Source organism: Oculina patagonica, chromosome 9 (genome assembly GCF_052425735.1).
Source record: "Oculina patagonica isolate OP01 chromosome 9, crgOcupat, whole genome shotgun sequence".
NCBI lineage: Eukaryota > Metazoa > Cnidaria > Anthozoa > Scleractinia > Oculinidae > Oculina > Oculina patagonica.
In genome coordinates, this window is record NC_135766.1 from 22,909,271 (window position 1) to 22,928,403 (window position 19,133).

Here is a 19,133-nt window from a genome sequence, read left to right on the forward strand (position 1 = left end):
AGCTGCAAGCAGCAGAGAGGAGGTATCCATGGCAACCCTGGCAGCGGGAACCACCCCTAGAGCAGCCACTAACCAACACCGTCACACTGAGTAAACTCAGTGGAGATACCTACCTATTAGTATAGTAATACCTACCTGACATACCAATTCTGCCCGCTACCCCAGAGGGCGGGTAGGGAGGGAGCAAAAATCTGCCGGGAGTGATCCAATACGATCGGCAAGCAGTACTTTGCAAAGCAAGCAAGGCAATAATGCGAAAGGCAATGCTTGGTCAGACTGGATAAAATTTGGAGCGAAGTTCTGCCTCAATCAATCAGATTGTAGAATTGTGGCCCTCAGTACAGCGGTATGATTTCTCTCTAGGCTGGTCTTACCATGCACCACACTAGCAGCAAATGTGACCTCCTCACTGAAGATGGCAAGTGTGTTGACAGCAGTATAGACAGCAAAGTCGAATTCCACTTTAATGCTCTTCTAGATGCCATTGCTGATCAGAAGAAAGACACACAAGAGGACCAGTCTTTAGAAGGTACAGTGAAATCTCAATAAAACGAAACCCCTTTACAATGATGACCCTCAGGTTACCCAATCATATACTATGGTCAGAAAGTCATTGTTATGATCTACAGGTCATCCATATGTACATGTAGCAGATAATTATATCCTGCAATATACTCAGGTTGCCAAGATCTGCCAAGCCAAGCAGTGCAGTGTAACAGTGTGTTTATAATATTTTTAGGAAAGAAAATTATTAGCCAAACCTTGCTATCATGACAATTGAAGATGTTGGTCATTTTCCACAGATTCATTACAAATCAAAATAAAGCTCTGTTATAGAAAACACTGGCACTGCACTGTTTCTAGGCTTCACAGTAACTAATGCAAAATGCAAGAACATAATAGTTCATGCTTTAGGCTCCAGATTGACCAAGATGTCCCAGTTTGATCCCTGTGTGGGGTTGATGTGTCGACACATTCTTGTTTGGTGGCTGTCACTTGCATTTAACGAAATCGTGTTTACTTTATCTTTGTAGATAAGGTTTGGGAGATGCATAATCTTTTCTTGGAAGAAACCCAAGGGTCATTCACTGAAGTATGAACTTGTATTAATCTTTTTGAAAATTATATATTTTTCAATTTTTTTGTGGATAAGTTGCATGCATATGTACTCAGTGAGAGTGAGAATAACATTATAATGAGAATTTAAAGTGGCAACTTCCACATAGTGGCTCTTCCGATCCCACTGATTCCAGATTGAATTGGAATGTAGTACATTTTAGTAGTGAATGATTTTCTAGTATATTCTCATCACTCGTCTGCTTGATAGTGTGTGAAAACTGTAAGGAGAAATTTGCTGTTGATGGCCTTTGGGTGTTGTTGGATTTTTCAGCTTGAGGATAAACTATTACAATTTCATCTTGGAAACCTTGAGTTCAGTTGTGCCGCCCCTCTCAGTAAAGTGTCTTCATTGTCCTGGGACCAAAATGAGTCATTCCCGCAGTTTTCTGGGGACCACACCCTTCTCCAGCACGGCTTTGGTGCTCTTCTAGACAACCTTGCTCAGACTCTGGACATAAAACTTCAGTATGAAGTAAGGACATGACGCATATTGTTACAGATTTTTTATTTAATTTGGTGGTTTAAAAATTAGTCAGTGAGGCGCATCGCAGTGGCCTAATGATAAGCGCACCAGACTCTGGATCAAACAGTCCAGGGTTCAAGCCTTGGCCGGGGTTACTGTGTTGTGTTCTTTGGCAATACACTTTACTCTAATAATGCTGGGGGGGGGGGGGGGGGTGTAACCCTGCGATGAACTAGCATCCCATCCAGGGGGTGGGGTGGGGTGGAAATATTCCTAGCCGCTTTATGCTACAGAAACCGGGATAAGCTCTGGTAGTATGGTCCGCTTGGCTTGAGGCTTACCTTTTTAATAATTAGTCAGTTTTTAATAATTAGTCAGCCCATGGCCAGTTGGAGCATGTTGATGTAAACTATACTGTCAATGATGATTTTTTTTTTTTTCATTTTTTGTCGCAGTGAATAGATGTAATAATAAAGCCATTTTTTTACTGTCAATATTTCTTTTTATTTAGCCTGCTGAAGTACCTGACCCAGAGATCTTCCATCTGTTACCTAGAAAATGAAGTTCTACACAAAGTCATAGCTTACTCACATTAGATGTGTATACTTTGTTTCATCCTGTCAGGTAAAAGAGATCAATTACACAGGCAACAAAGTCATACTTACAAGTTCTGATGGGAAGCGATTGACTGCAGACAAGGTACATGATTGTTTGTGGTTATATGTCAGGCCATCACCATCATCATCATCATCATCATCATCAATCATTGTCTGTCTGCAAACTGTCAAATTCTGAAAGTATTGATGCCCCAGTTGATTGCACAGTTGTTAGCAGATTCCAAAAGTAATGATGCTCTGAAAGTAGTGACTTCAAATATTACCTTAACTTCTTTTTAAGAAACCGTGAAAATAAAATAATGATATAAGAAGCTTTAACAAACTGACTTAACATTTGTTGTAGATTAATCCAAAAGTAACAAGGGCAGAACTTCACAGTACATTGTAAAAAAAAATTGTAATCCGATACCAAGTCACCCAAGTAAACCCAGAAAAACTTGAAGCAGTGAAAGTTTTCAAAAAGGGCAGAAAGAGCACCTGGGAAAGTCTCTCCATACCATTTCCAAACAGCTCTCCAATGCTGGCTCCTGATGAGGGCTCTTTCTGCCCTTTTCAAAAACGCTTTGAGTTTTTCTGGGTTTACTTCATTTCCCCCTGACTAACTGCCCCTTGGTCTCCAAGGATGGTACCAAGTAAGGATTGTAGGATTCAGCAGTAGACACCCCCTCACCAAGATAAAAATATTCACAAGCCCTGATGTCTGCACTTTGTGAAATTATATACAACAGTATTAAATTTTATACACCATTGAGCTGAATGACAAAGAAATTAATTGTTTACTTTACAGGTTATTGTTACTGTACCATTGTTCCTGTTAAAGTCAGGAAGGTTAAAGTTCACCCCTGACCTCCCCACAAGGAAGCAAGCTGCTATATCAAATCTTGGAGCTGGTCTCATAGAAAAGGTTCATTTTATTTTCTATCACTTTTCTTAAGATTTGGTGAAATATGCTTTTTTAACACACCATGATAGGTTGTTACAAAATAAAATGCATTGCCTCGAAGATGATCAAAAACAAATGTAATGTGAAGCTTAAAATACTAGACACCTTCAGATCCAAGTAGAAGTACAAGATTGAGTATCAGTATGACTTTAAAATTAATCCAGTTATGTTCGCAGAGCGTTCTTTCCTCTGCGTTGCTGGCCAGTTTAATAGGAGGCTGTACTATTGATACGGGATTGGTGTGAAATGTGATAATCAAAAACATAAGCACTAGGTTTGAATTTTAGTTGTATTATTTTGTACTCAATCTTGTACTCATACTCTGATCTGAAAGTCCCTATTGTCCGGTGCTACAATGAAAATTTAATGTTATGTGTATGCAGTAGATTCAGGTCGAGCAATTAAGGGTCACATGTACAGTTGTTGTGTTCATTGTCACAGTTGATTGATTGCACTGCAAGATAAAATGGCAGAGGTTGCTAGGTGGGAATGACAACGTTCTGTCTGGGAAAAAGCACATCACTTGACCAGCGATTACTGGAGTTATTCTTTTTGTAGAATAGTAGGAGTATTCTATCTTGATTTTAATCATCATAATAAAATCCAAGATACAAATAACTTCTAGTAATAGTCGCTGGACGAGTGACAAGGTGCTTTTTCCTAGACAGAACGTTGCTATTCCTGCCTAGAAACGTCTGTCATTTTGTCTCGCAACACAATCAATCAACTGTGACATCAAACGCAACAACTGAGACCGTTAAATGCTCAACCTGAATCCGCTGTAAGGTCAGCCAAGCCCTTTTTACTGGTGAATGTAATGAAACGAGTATGGTTATGGAAAGTGATATGCAAATTTTCACTCAGTCAGTTGGTCGGTCGGTCGATGGGCTGTTAACTTTAATTTATGAATGATAATTTTTGCATTAAATTATGGGCTGTTAACTTTAATTTATGAATAATAATTTATGCATTAAATTATAAATTAATTTTCCTTGTTTTTTGTTTGAAACTTTTTGTTTCACACTTCGGAGGTTTGAACCAGCGACTCCTTACATCAACTATGGTTTTGAAGACCAAACCTCTAACCGCTCGGCCACTTGGGCGAACTAATCTTTTGGGTTGAAAATTAGCATATATATTTCTTTGTGTTGTTCTTACCCGCTGACCGATACAGTAGGTTCAAAGTTTAATGGCTTGTATGTATAAAAGCTTCTTCGAATGGCTCGATTTATAGCTCTTAAGAATTTCACATGACAAATAGAAGAAATAATCTTAGAGAAAATATGAAAATCTTCGAAGCACTGAACTGATATTCCGTGTTTTGATGGAATTTATTAGATTTTCCAGGCACGAACTGTGGACTGCGACTGTGTTGGGTATTAAAAGGTTGATTTCAGGACAATTGTATGAATAAAGTCCAATTTTAGCAGTCTCTGAATGTTTTATAGTTCCAAGCGTATTGTATGATAATCGATAGTCATGATACGTAAATAACTTATCGTAAAAAAGCTCGCCAAACTGACGAATTTTGTTGCCTTTTAATAATATACTGTATAGTACTTGATTTGCATCTCTAATAGATTCATAAAAAAAAAAGGAGAAAGAAAAAAAAGACGTCGTATATAATTGTAAAATAGATTGTCGTAAAAAAAAAAAATTAATCGTCCCCGCTGAGAATCGAACCCTGGCCGCTGAACTGGAGGGCCAACGCATTACCACTACACAACGCATAAGCAAGCTTACACTTTATGGTAGAAATTAGAGTTATATAACAAAGGCTTTTGAATGGATTACCCGCGTCCGCTGTAAACACAAGGAACCAACGTGATCATATCTCCCTTCAAACAACTTCTATACTAACATGCCGCTCACAAAAGGACAGAATCATTTCATAGCTCTACACCAATACATTTAGTATTCTCATTCACGAGTGGGCTAACAAAGCGCCTTTGATTTCCTCTGTTTAACAAGTGCTGGTGTACAGCCTTTCATATAAAAAATTGGTCTTACTGGAACAGTAATTGTCTTGCCTAACTCATTTCCATATAAAAGGTTGTGCCCCAAGACTCGTCTTCAGGGGTTTCAATAACATTTTCTCATAATTGGCTTTCAATGGTGGAATAGTTGGCTGTGACCATAAGGCAGCTGTGACCGTAAGGCCCCTTTTACCAAGGGGGGGGTGGGGGGTGGGGGGTATGGGGGCATTGTCACCCAGAAAAAATTGAAATCTAGAAGCTTTGAAATACAATTTCCAGCATTTTGCACATCAAAGAGTGCTGTTGATGCTATTTTTATTGACCAAAGAACATGTTTTTTGAACAAACTATTAATTTTTAGAGGCAACTCTTATAAATAAAATCTTAACAGACGGCAGTAAGAGGCCCTTAATACATGTAGGTGGCAGTAGACCACTTGTGACCGGCTTTTATTGAAACCCCTGCGTCTTGATACAGAGGTAAAAGAACGCGGAAATGGCTTATAAATAATTATAATTTCAACTGATGGTAGTAAATAATGTTGCAGGTTGTTTTAAAATTCAAGTATAACTTCTGGCAGAAGATTGTCCAAGATGCAGATTTCTTTGGCCATGTTCCCCAATCACGTGACTGGCGTGGTCACTGTGGCCTCTTTTATGACCTCTGTAGAAAGGTAACCATGAATCTACTATGTGCCATACTGGCCTTTTGATCCGTGGTCACTTCAATATTCTCCTTACTGGCATCCATTCAATCATTTGATTTAATCACCTTGGAAGAATTTGTTTTTTAATCAGGTACTAAATTCCATCATAGTTAGTAGAGGGGAATGGTTGGAAATGGCTTATTATTTATGTTGGCACTGCAGTTTAGTCTGGATTTAATTTGTCTTTTCTCCAACAGACCAATGAGAATAGTAAGAAGCCAAGTAATGTTATAATGACTGTATTAAGTGGCAACACGGCTGTGCAAGCTCAAACAATGACAGACAAGGAGGTGGTAGATTCATGTATGAACACACTTCGCAAGCTCTTTCCATATGAGGTAATTAGCACTCTAAGAAGCTATTGTGTTTAAATGTTAAGTGGAATGGTGACTTGGATAAAGTGAAAATAAATGAAGGAGCGTTCTCAAGTCAAATACTCAGAAAAAAGATTTTCCGACTTCCCCCAACTGGAGACGAACCCATGACCTTCCAGAATACCGGTTGGATGCTCTGACCACTGAGCATTTCATTTCGCTATATTGAGCCTTGCAGCTATGGAAAGGCACGTGTCACACATAAGAACCTAGTATATGACCTCGCTCACCACGAGTCTCCCATAGATCAGTGGTTAGAGCGTCCAACCGTATTTTGGAAGGTCATGGGTTCGTCTTAACATTTATTCACATTTATCATTTCGACATATTAAGCCTTGCAGCTATGGCAGGACATAAAATTTCCCATATTTGCTTTGAGATGGAGAAATGTCTGGCCCTAGTCCCCACCTAATGACAAGGAACTAAGCTAGCTAAGCTTTGTCTGATGTAAACATGCTTAAAAGCTATTACATTGTGCAGTTAGCATTTTGGGCAAAGCACTTTAAAAAAACAAACCAATTTTGTTCTAATAAGTTTTCAACTTGATCAAGTCTTACTGAACAAGTTGAATTTAAGGAATTAAAAGCCCAGTCAAATAAGACTAACAAGTAGTTTCTTTTTCTTTTTTCCCTTCCTAATGCAGATTCCAGACCCTCAGGCATATTTGGTCACAAACTGGGGCAGAGATCCTTATTCAGGCATGGCATACTCATACATACCTATAGGTTCAACTGGAGAGGAGTACGACCATCTGGCTTGCGATGTGGATAGCAAGCTCTTTTTTGCTGGAGAGGTATGTAGTTGAGTATAAAAGAAATGAAAAAACCTTAAGTACTGAGATCACAATAATTGACCTTAAATGTTTCTTTCAGACATCATTAGGCCGATGTTGAATCAGCGGTGTTATAATTTCAATTTCCCCCGACTTTTCTTGAAAATGTAAATTTCTCCTAACTCAAAATAAAATTCCTTTACTTTATCGGTCCTTCAATAATTTTATGTTTCCCTGACCATTTCCTGAACTAAGGCAACCCTGTATTTGAACTTGGTGACTCACATTTCAATGTGCTTGGCACTGCATGAAGACAACGTACAGCTTCTAATTACTTCAGCGTTGTTAGGCCTCATATTATCAGAGTAATTTATTTAATATGGTGTTTTGATTTTGTTTTGTCGCAAGTAGTAAGTTTATCTTACAACAAAACAATGAGTAATAATAAAACGTGAAGATGTACCAAAGAAGAATTTTAACTGCTCATTGAAAGTTTCTGTAAAATACTAAAAAAACCTCAGTCCTCGGGGAAGTCTCTTAGTAGCATGGTAGTACTTAGTCAATTTCAATCTCAATTACAATCAAAGTACTCCTCTTGTGCACTTAAGTATTTTTTGAAGGGGGCTCAGTGGGGGGGCCGGGGGGCGCTTATTTGAGGCTGGGTGCTTATTACTTTTTGCTACCTACAGGGTGGGCGCATATTCGAGGTTGGGCGCTCAATAGAATAAATACGGTATCACTCAAATTTGCATTTTCTGTTCTAGGCCACAAACCGCCACTACCCACAGACAGTGACTGGGGCCTACTTGAGCGGAATTAGAGAAGCTGAAAAAATTGTATCTTCCTTGGAAACCGACTCATGACATAGATGGAAGAATTAACAAGAATGAGACAAATGTAGTTCTTTTCAATCAGTGAAAAAAATGTTGAAAATGTTCACTTGTTTAATAGCAAAAATCCCATGTTGGGGTCTGATAAATGACTTAACCCATAGATATAATGTTAATTGTTACTTTGTTGCTATGGACACCATGCCAACTCTACCCAGAATCCTGATTTCAAATAACTTTGAACCAAAAGTTATTTCCCCTGGATATGCTCAGTTGAACACTTACTTTTTTTTTTCTTCCTTTTTTTTGTGTTATTATTATTTGTTAAATGCTATTTTTGTTCAAGAAATCAGGATTCTACTATTAAGTACATTGTACTATTATTGTAATGACATCACAAAAAGATCATTATAAACTTGTTTAATATCTTTTAAGCTGACAGTAAAGAGTGTTAAATCATTGCATAATTTCTCCAAAAGATTTCTTACAAATGAAGAGCTCCCGACAAGAACGTCACCTGGACTTTCTGGCTAAATCAAACGTTATCAAAACAACTCCAAATTGCGCATGCAGGTTTGGACATGCAAATAAGTGGCCCTGTATTCTGTAGTTTTGCCCAGGTTTGTTTACGTGTTCTAAACACTGTCCTGTGTTGCATTCGGCTGGTCTTTTCTTCGTTTTTCAGAAATTATGTATGCAAAAAAAAAGGCATTTTGCAAGCTTACATGCTCCCAGTCAGCTAGCAGTCTGAGTTTTCCAACGCATCGCGTGTACAACTTTCCCTGTAGGGTTTTCTAAGCGTCTATGGAAGAGGAGAAACCATTTAACAAGCATTTCTTCGACTCGCTGCGCATGTCTTTTGTTGATTTGAGTAGAGTAGGACTGGATACTGCATTGTGACGTAAGGTCACATGTTAGAGGCGGAGGAGTTTGAATTAAGCGAAATGGCGCCTGTGAAAGTAAAACGGAAAAGTTTATAGTTTTAGCTCGATTGCGGCTGCCAGGTGGTTGAAGGACATCATTAAGTCTGAATACCTGTAAGTTTACAGCATCGCTCAAAGAACTGAGTGATGTTTCTGCCTTTGTTTTGTACAACAGGGCTGTTTAGCGCTTCGGAAAAAACGTTGCAAACAAGGTAGTTTGAGCCTGGCCGCATAGAAGGCCTAAAACAAGAGGTTTCTTGCCGGGAACTTCGTCAACACGAGTTTTACAGGGTCCGCTTGGGTTCTGCCGCGACAAAGTTGCCGAGAAGTGACCTGGTTTTAGACCTCCCCTTGCAAAATTATTTTGTGCCTCATTAAATATTCATCAATCAATAAATCAATCAATCGATTCGTGTCTTAGTTTATCTTGTTTTCGCGGGATTTTGTAGATGTGTGATGATGTAAGGAGTGGAGATAGAAGTGAGAGCAAGCCGGCGGCACTTAACTGAAAGCAAAACTAGTATAATGTGACAACACGAGAAAACGTATTCAATCAACAATCAGTCTTTATTTCACTTTCACCTCAAAATTACAGCTAACGGTAACAGATTACAATAGTCTTGCCCGAAACAACAAAAAGCAGCTAACCGCTAGCAGACTGCAGTGAAAGCTAGCCGCTTGAAACGCTAACGCTAACCCTTAAACTTGGGTTTAGCTTTTTAACCCTAAATTTGAAATGAAACCCTAGCGTCAGACCCTAACCCTTGGGGTTTAGGGTTAAGCTTTTTTCGCTAGGGTTAAGCTAAGGGGTAAGGGCTAGGCCTGTAATCCCAAAACTTTAGCTGACTTCATCGTTTTGAGAAACAAAAGGTTTCCTTTGTTTATCGTTTGTAAAAGAAAAGACAAAAGAAGCCGCGCGAGCAAAAAAACCTTGTCTTTTTGCATGTGTAATTTTTCAAAAACGAAACAAAGACCAGTGAAATGAGAGACAGGACATTGTTAAGCACACGTAAACAAACCTGCATGCGCAATTTGGAGCTGTTTCGATAATGTTCGATTTAGCCAGAAAGTCCAGGTGACGTTCTTGTCGGGAGCTCTTCAAATGAAGTAACTACATGTAGTTTAAATGTAGAGACCATTATTGTTGCCACTCGATTAGACTATAACTATTTTAATTAACTTGCATTAAGGTGTGGCCTTTAAAGCTACTTAACGGAACAAGATGATACATACTTTCTCAATTCTTGTTTTTAGATATCACCAATTCTATGAAAATCCTGTATAAATAACTGTAACAATACTCAAGGTGATCATTTTTTATGAATGCAGTCTTAGCAGTTCTTTTTTCATTTGAACAATTTTAATACCTGCAAGAGGCTAGCTGAGATTTATCCTGAAAAAAATTCCCACTGATGGCATAGCTTTACTGAGTTCCATGAAGTTCTTACCTCTGTTTAGTTGTAACAAAATATGTGCCAAAAAATTCGAAACTAAGCTGGCAACAACCAATAATTATTAAACATTTCACAGAACTCTGTAGACTATGTCATCAGGGTGAAACCTTACAAGTCTCTTGAGCTACAGAAGAATATTGTGCATGTGGAAAATAATTGTTAGCTCAAATAAGTATAATTATTTAATCTACACTACATACATGTAGGCAACCCTCCAAGTTTATTTTTTTTATTAGGCCATTTTTCATCAGGCAATTTGACCCCCGACTGCTTTACTTTGATTGCCATTGAAAAATTTTAGTCACTAAATAAAAGAATTTATTAAGCTCAAGCTTTCAATCCTTCTTCTCAATTTTGGTCACTAGTCTGGCGACTTTGTTTCCAATTTTGTTCCCAGCTCTGAAATTTTTATTGCCATGGCGACTAAAATGGTCTTAACTTGGAGGGGTGGTAGGGCTTGAAAATCTGGTACAAGTACTGATTGCTTGCGCAGTTAGGCTTAGGTCGTCCGCCAACGAAATCACAAAAAGTAGAAAACCAAGACAGGATTGCAACTGATCTGTACAAGCAAAATCGGAAAGCTTTTTCCAGAAGGGCAAGCTAGAATTCAAGTTTTTTCAAGCAGTACCTTGATGTCCAGAAATCATTATTGCTATTAGTTATTCATATCCATGTTACAGTTAAGCCACCGAGTGAAATAATTTTGAGCATAAAATATTTGAATGTTTACTCCAGTTGGACTTAAACTATGTTCCACGTTTAACTTAGTGAAGTATTTGTAATTACTTTTGATACCAAAAGCTCCATTTTTAGGAAGCAAGAAATATTTATTGCATTATTTATGACATTCAAGTGAATAAACTTAATTAATTTTCATGAAAACAATTTTTAATGTTTTTAAATGTATTGTTTGAAATGTGGCTGGACGCAGTGAACAATGACTACACATGTTCGAGGGAGATTCTGTTACAATTTTGTTCCGCAATTGCTGTGGAAAGCAGATCCTCCTCTTGTTAGAGATGATTACAGTACTGTTGTGAAACAATGGACGAGTTTAAACTGATCCATACTACTTATTTTTTGTTTCTTGTTTTTCAGTCTCCTCTGTGTGATTTGTTGATTTGGGAGAGAGGAAATTGCATGTCGAAGTGATTTCCTGTTTAAAGAAATAAGATCTGATAAGTAAACAATCATCCTTAACCTCATTTACATCCGTTTATCATCTCTCACCCACAAGGGTGACAACCCTAAAGTTTTTCATCTGGAGGGGGGGGGGGTGAATTGGGGTATGCAAATCCTGCTGATCTGTGCATTTTTTTGGCCAAATGGAATGCACGCAAAAAATCCACCATCCACTGTATTTTTGAAGTCCACAAATCTGCTCAATGTATCGCAAAAAATTTGAAAACTGGTCCTGTTTTAAGGCCTCAATCTACAAATCTACTCACTTGCCTCCATCAGTGTATTCCTAGACAGGGCTGTCACTTGTTAGAATTAAAAAAAATTGACTTTTCACTGACCTCGAAACAATTTTCACTGACCTTGCATTAGGCGAATAATTATCTAATAAGCCAAATCCACTTTTACATTTGCTTAAGCTTCTTCTGCTGACCATGGATATTCTTCTCTTCATTTTGGATCTCTACATTTTTCATGGGATTTTGAACGCATGGCATTAGAATTCCCTGACTTTTAACTGACTTTGGCAATTTTTCCTGACTTTTTGCAAAATTCCCTGACCTTCTCCATGACCGTGGCAACCCTGCTAGAGCAGAAAAGATGATTTTAAAGAATACTGAAAAAGTAAAAGTCATTAATATTTACCTCTCTATACTTGGCAATCACCAAGTCTTTAATCTCTTGTGGAATTAGAGGACCAAACAATTGCCTTTTCCTAATGACATAAACCTGGAAAACAACAAAAGAACAATAATTGGCCAGGACACATTAACAATATTTTGCGTCATCTCTCTTCTAAAGCCAACTGTCATCTCTAAGGAGGCTCGCAATGATTTCAGCTCTAATACTAATTTCATTGATGGGTCAATAATACAAATCCTTATCAGTTCCTGCTGTAATAATATCAAACAAATGTCCAATCACTGCTGAACAGGTTGTGGTCATTTTCATTACGTCACTGTTTACTATAAACTGCTATAAAAAAAAACCATTTACTCGAAAACAAGCTCAGTGACCTCTATTTTTTATTACTAACTAGTGATCAGCATGTTAAGATGTGTCGAAACATTTTCTCAAAGCAGTTTAAGAGCCACCTTAAATTTAAAAAAAAAAATAGAAATTTATTGCATTCTGTCAGTGAATAGAAAAAATGGGAGAACCAGATTCCCCGATTTCCAATAGAACGCGGATGAATTTGTACTAATTGCTGAAAGTGTATATTATTTTAATAGCTCAGCTGATCAGTTTGCGGCATACTGTAGCATTCTGGTTATAAGCCCCCCTCTGCTGGATGACAGAACAGAACAGGGCTAAATTAATGTTGCTTTATTATGACTTTGTTACTAAAGACATATTTCGATTGACACTGCCATGACTTGTTTCAAAACGTTTTTATTCCACTTATCAGCCCCCTCAGATATAAGCCCCTCCATTTTTAAGCCCACCCAAAACCCCTTACGAAGTTGTTTAAGCGCAGGGCTTGTAACTGGAATTTTACGGTACATACATTACATTAGCCAGCTGTTCGATTCACCTGTTCTGAAGAATTCATGAAGATTTCTCCGATCGGTCCTGCACTAATTTTGATCTCTAGCAGGAAAAGATTGTCAGTGCTGTCTAGCTTTGTGACAACAAACCTATTTGAAAACAAAGTAAAAAAATATATAAATAAATTAAATGTACAATTATGTTCTTAACTGACAGCTCATAAATACTACACTTGGATATTGCAAATATCAAGCAAATGATTGGCGGCACCTTTCCGCTGTCTAGAAAAATTTGCTGGAGAAGTAAGCAAATTTAATTACCAGGTACTTGAACATGTACCCACTACCTCGTTAAGCCTTTATAAGGGAGTACCCCTGTTCCCCCCCCCCCCCACTTTACTCCCCCCGGGGGGAGTAAAGTGTCTTGCCCAAGAACACAACACAATGAACCTGGGCAGAGATTGAACCTGGACGCTCAATGCAGTGTCTGGCTCACTAACCATTAGGCCACTACACCTCCCATAAAAACATGGCCTGTTAAAAAGGCACAATGACAGCAAAGTGTCTTGCCTAAGAACACGAGGCAGTGCATTACCTTGTCATGACCCTGGACAAAACAAGTAAGATTTGAGCCCGCGATTCAATGGAAAACTATAACCTGGTCAGTGGTCAGCTTCAAAAAACACATGACCTTGATGAGTGAGCCTGCGATATGGTCATGTGATACTGGTCAGCAGATACCTTGATTTTACAGTTGTCAATTGACCATGACATGGATGACCAACAAAGATATAAGCCGTTGTTAACCTCAACGTTCTTTGGGATGACATTCTTCTTCCACCGGTGGGGTTGCCTTGTGACTCTGTAGTTTTCATTTTATAGGTGCCTCGATTTTTAATTCTTTACCTTTGAAATTAAGAAACATTAATCTAGACTTTATATTTAGGAAAGCGTTGGGCGATTTTTACTTGTAATATTTTATTGTAGTTTTTTAAGGTTTTTAACTTAGTGCATGATCCCCTTAATTTTATACAAATTTCATTATAATATTATATATTTAGTAATTTTATTTTATACTTTTAAATTTAAAATTTTTAATTAGCAGGACCCCATTGATAACAGTAAGTATGTAAGGTTATGTCTGCTTCGAGCCTAGTGGCCCATACAGGCCGGAGCTTATACCGGTTTCCGTAGCATTAAGCGACTGAGAGTATTGCTACTCCCCCCTGGATGGGATGCTAGTCCATCGCAGGGTTACCCCCAGCAGTAAATTCGCCGGTACCCATTTATACACCTGGGTGGAGAGAGGCACTGTGAGAGTAAAGTGTCTTGCCCAAGAACACAACGCAGCGCCCCGGCCAGGCCTCGAACCCGGGCCGTTCGACTCGGAGGCGAGCGCGCTAACCATTAGGCCACCGCGCCTCCCAACAGTAAGTATGTACTGAAGGGTTATCCTGGATAAACATTCGCTTATTATTATCCCCTTCCTCTCCCCGAGTCTGTAGGCGCGGCAGGTGGGCACGCGTACGCTCACCTGATAACCAAATTTTTTCAGCTTTATGGGTTTACCAAATTTCCTTACCCATGGTGCTCCGCTGGTGCGCTTTCCGCTAAGATACATGGAGTACAGTGGAATCTCAATATTTCTCAAACCTCCTGAACTTTGAGTAGTTTTCTTTCTCAGTTTTGCCTCTGTTTTCCTTGGAGGTTTGAGAAATCAGATACCACGGTAACCTTAAGTAATTTGGCTTTTTTTACCTGCAGAGGCTTGGCGACACTGTTGGTCGAATTGCTCTGACCTCGTTATCCATTTCCAATTTAAACAAGTCCTCTTGTGTCCTAGATACAATATTGCACCCAGTGATTCTTCCTAAAAATAAAGGCAGTATCACTAAATTTTCTTATTAAACACTTATTATTGCGTAATCTGTTGAAAACATCTAACAGTAACTCAGTTGTCTGAGTGGAGTACAATTCCAGGAGTAAATGGGCAAGTAATAATTTCAAAATTGGCCAAGTGTGCAGCATGAGGCAGATTTTATGAGCATGATTACTCCCTGAATTGTACAGCATGAGGTCCATTTAATAATTAATCGTATCTATAACAAGTTTTCAATGAGGTAAGGAAGTCTTTAAGAAGCTTTTCTGTATGAAAAAGTCAAAGGTATATTCTATCTGTTTTACAAACAGTAGGAAAACAGAAGAAAGAACTCATCAAAGTGGGTGTCCAATAACAGGTATCCAATTTGAAGTTGCTCAAATTAGATACCTGTAATTGGACACCCGCATGATTGTGTGGCAATTATGCCACAAATAGATGCATGCAGAGCCAAATAAATTTGATAATTTTGTTACAGATACGATTATACTGATAACCATTTCATTTTGGTAAACTAAGGTGGCATAGCAGGCAAGTTTGGTCGGGCAATGTTTGTCCTGGGGGGGACTCCCACATGAAAGGGACAGGCATGTCTGAAAATTTGTATAAACCCCTATAGGAGACTAATCTTGGTGTAGTCTCCCTCACAGCCATTTTTAGTGTGGAGGAGCGTGACGTGACGACACTAAAAACAGCTGCCAGGGAGACTAAACTTGGTGTAGCTCAAGCTTTTTTGGATTGTTTAAACATACCATTTTCTCATCGGTCTACATCACCAAGAAAATGAGACAGCTAAAAATATTTCACATTTTGTTGAGAACACCCTTAGTGAGTCCCCAGCCAGGTGGTTCAGTCACTTTCCAAGATACAGTGGAGCCTGACATGTCTCTAAAGCATACTAAAACGGTATGATTAACTAGCGATTACTGGGAAAGAACTTCGGGGAGGATGCAGGGGATTTGCACTCCCCCCCCCCCCCAGAGATGTCCTCCTTCTTTGTATTTGCTTCTAAAATTTGTTTATGACACCAGTCAGAAACGCCATTCCTTAGACAGTTAGTGGTGCAACCCCTTCAAAGAAAAATCCTGGATCTGCCCCTGGATTAGCAGTGCACCTTCACAAATGAAGCTTACCATTTTGTTCCACCCCAAACACCAGCATTCCACCCTTGGTGTTTAATAGAGCATTGACATATTTGCAAAGGACCTGAAATGATAAGATGGTTGACAAACAGTAACTACAATTATTATAGATTTTTTGAAAAGTTGGTACTGACAGCCATCAAGCCTCTTGTCAATGGCCCGGGTACCCTTTGGACCAGAAAAAGTGTCTGTTTAGGAGAAAAATTTAACATTGATTTGTTGCAGTTTTTAGTGATAATTATGTGAACTCTGAAATTCAATCCTCAACCAATGGTAAATACGCTTTTTGCTGCCGTCAGTCATCTTATAATTTTGATTGATGGCAGCGTAAAACGCAATCATTAGTTGGATTTTGAATTTTAGAGTTTGCATATCACTGAAAACCGCAACAAAAAATGTGACGTACTGTATAACTCGCCAGTACTCACAGTCACACATTTTAAAAAGGCTGGTGCACACTCATAAGATAAGCACAAACACAAGCATAACCACAAGGATGTTCACACCAGCAATACACACAAGCACACGCAAATGAAGTGCTTTAGAAACTTTTACTAACATTGCATGATGGGGTAACTTAAACTGCCAATTCTTGTGCTTCTGTTATCGTACACCGGTTCACACTTATGTAAAAAAGGCTCAAGCACAAGAAGGGAAACCTTTTTTCTCGAGCTTGTGGTTATTGTGCAGTACCAGAAAATATCCTTGCCTACCCTGTGGAAGGTCATTGGAAATTCCAAGGTGGGTCTCAAAAGCCAAAACTTTAAAAGGAAAGTATGGGGCTTAACTGGAATTTCCAGAGGAGTGGGTGATTTAACTCCCCAAAAACTTCTGTGGGAGGGGTATGGATATTTTCTGAAACAACACATGCATTGTACAATCGCAAACCAAGCTTAAAGGCACTCAAGAATATTCTGTGACTTACCTGCTTAAAGTTTCCTGAAGGATAGCCCAGTTTTGGAAAATAAAAATACACTCGTCCATCGTCTTTCCTATTGTAATGGTCCCCTTTGCGCATCTCAACTACAACAAAAAGATTTTCCTTTTAACTTACATTGGGATCTTTCTTTAATAGTTACCCTCCCTCCCTTCCCTCCCCCCGGGTTGCAAAACAGCAGAAAAGTGGGGTAAGGGTAAAAAATTGTAGAATTTGTAACGGGGAAGATCAGAATACAAAATTTATGGGTGAAAAATAATGAAATTATTTTGCTGGCCTATTCAAGAAATTGCACAGAATTATTGAGGGAAAAACACATTTCTAATTGAATTCTTGACGGCCTACCACTTTTTTATAGATTTCTTTGGGGGTGGGGGGTGGGGGCTGAGCCTCTTGTCCCCGTTCAGCAAGTGAACTGAAGTTTAAGGTCTACCCTCGCTCGCCTCACAGGTCTAATAAACAATCATTTAAATTAGTTGGGACTAACTTAATAAGCTCTAACTGACGGATAAAATTAACTTAAAGCCTTTTTTAGCGGACATCTTGGCTAAACTGTAGAATACCGGGCCACTTTAATATTTGCATCTCATTGAATTTGAATGGTTCCTTTCTGTTTCTATATGCTTCGTTCTGAATATTGTTCAGAGAAATGTAAATAAGTGGCCTTGTATTCTAAATCGCTCTAAGATCCCTACCTAGAAGAGCATATCTACAACTGCAGTACAGAAAATTATTGAAATTGTCACATTTGTTCATTCGTTCGATCTGAGAGATTCCCTGCTCGTAATGTCGTCCAGCTTTTGAAAAGAATTATTAAACCTTAAGGCTAAAACCTCTGACTGATATCGATGTTTTTACCTGTTTCAAGAAAACTCGCCTGAATCCAAACTGAACTTCCAAGCTGTCCACTGAACTGTCAATGAATGAACTCAGCTTTGAACTCGATCTCGAAAAGCGGGAACTTCATTGGGTAGTTCCCAGTGCCATGCAGGCGACACAGGTAACCCAACCCAGGGATACAACCCACGGAAACAGCTCTGTAACCTGTAATCATAAGGTTTGAGATTTTGATATGGCTTTCCGGGTGCGAAACCTTTTCGGGACCCTGGTCGTTTATTTTTATTTTTAATTGGGAGCTCTAGGTATAGGGAGAGGGCTTATTGGAGGCAAATAAAGAAAAAATTGCAAGGCCGATTAAACGGTTTGGGACTGTATTGAAATTCCAATATTTTGGCTAAACTGTAGAATACCGGGCCACTAGGCCTATTCTGGGACCCAAAGTCGCCGTAACTTTGGGCGACTTAAGGCGACTTTAGGCGATTTTAGCTTATTTTGTCCAAAATTACGGGCGATTTTGAGCGATTTAAGGCGATTTTGGGCGACTTTAGGCAATTTTAGGTGACCTTTTAGGCAATTTTAGATGACCGACCTAAGTACAGTTTTAGTTTTACATAGTTTACTATTAATATATAAACTATATACAACGGATTTAAAGCGACTTAGAGCGACTTTAGGCGATTTTAGGCGACTTTGGGCGACTTTAGGCGATTTTGGGCGACTTTGGGCGATTTTGGGTCCCAGAGTAGGCCTGCCACTTTAATATTTGCATCTCATTGAATTTGAATGGTTCCTTTCTGTTTCTATTTGCTTCGTTCTGAATATTGTTCAGAGAAATGTAAATAAGTGGCCTTGTATTCTAAATCGCTCTAAGATCCCTACCTAGAAGAGCATATCTACAACTGCAGTACAGAAAATTATTGAAATTGTCACATTTGTTCATTCGTTCGATCTGAGAGATTCCCTGCTCGTAATGTCGTCCAGCTTTTGAAAAAAATTATTAAACCTTAAGGCTAAAACTTCTGACTGATATCGATGTTTTTACCTGTTTCAAGAAAACTCGCCTGAATCCAAATAGACTGCAAAACAGTCGCATCTTTTGCGAACGCGCCCGGGGAACGCGCTCGGTCTTCAAACGAGAGCGAGAGGTCTGGAGTGCCTCGCTCGCCCTACGGGCGTGCGAGGCTCGCGAGACGATCGGCGCTTCGCGCCTCAACGTTCAGCGCTTTGCGCCTTCGATGAGCGCTTTTCTAACGACTTTAGAAAAAAAACGACTGTTTTGCAGTCTAGAATCCAAACTGAACTTCCAAGCTGTCCACTGAACTGTCAATGAATGAACTCAGCTTTGAACTCGATCTCGAAAAGCGGGAACTTCATTGGGTAGTTCCCAGTGCCATGCAGGCGACACAGGTAACCCAACCCAGGGATACAACCCACGGAAACAGCTCTGTAACCTGTAATCATAAGGTTTGAGATTTTGATATGGCTTTCCGGG

The 19,133-nt window shown here is 39.0% G+C and overlaps 2 protein-coding genes across 5 annotated transcripts in view; one reads left to right on the plus strand and one right to left on the minus strand.

Annotated features, from left to right (window-relative positions):
* LOC144666118 (lysine-specific histone demethylase 2-like) overlaps nt 1-11,062 on the plus strand; it is a 43,215-nt gene extending 32,153 nt beyond the window's left edge. For 2 of the 3 annotated variants that reach the window (XR_013573124.1, XR_013573123.1), the window contains exons 12-21: nt 364-529; nt 1,035-1,093; nt 1,391-1,591; nt 2,207-2,281; nt 2,987-3,103; nt 5,666-5,791; nt 6,022-6,162; nt 6,842-6,991; nt 7,735-8,373; nt 8,421-11,062. Coding sequence is in view for 1 of the 3 variants with exons in the window: in XM_078527475.1 (XP_078383601.1) it covers nt 364-529; nt 1,035-1,093; nt 1,391-1,591; nt 2,207-2,281; nt 2,987-3,103; nt 5,666-5,791; nt 6,022-6,162; nt 6,842-6,991; nt 7,735-7,833 (1,134 nt within the window). In the remaining 2 variants the exon portion in view is untranslated. The other variant, XM_078527475.1, reaches the window with a different exon arrangement.
* Nucleotides 11,048-18,998, minus strand: LOC144666159 (schlafen-like protein 1). 2 transcript variants are annotated; one of them, XM_078527524.1, is made up of 8 exons: nt 18,928-18,998; nt 18,684-18,704; nt 16,790-16,887; nt 15,856-15,928; nt 14,602-14,713; nt 12,891-12,993; nt 12,002-12,085; nt 11,048-11,333 (listed from the first exon to the last, which is right to left on the minus strand). In XM_078527524.1, the coding sequence occupies exons 3-8, from the start codon at nt 16,880-16,882 to the stop codon at nt 11,247-11,249; spliced, it is 552 nt and encodes a 183-aa protein (XP_078383650.1). In that variant the 5' UTR covers nt 16,883-16,887; nt 18,684-18,704; nt 18,928-18,998; the 3' UTR covers nt 11,048-11,246. The 2 variants fall into 2 exon arrangements, with proteins under 2 accessions (XP_078383650.1, XP_078383649.1); XM_078527523.1 differs by lacking the exons at nt 18,684-18,704; nt 18,928-18,998 and adding an exon at nt 17,660-17,856.
* Between the last annotated feature and the right edge of the window lie 135 nt (nt 18,999-19,133).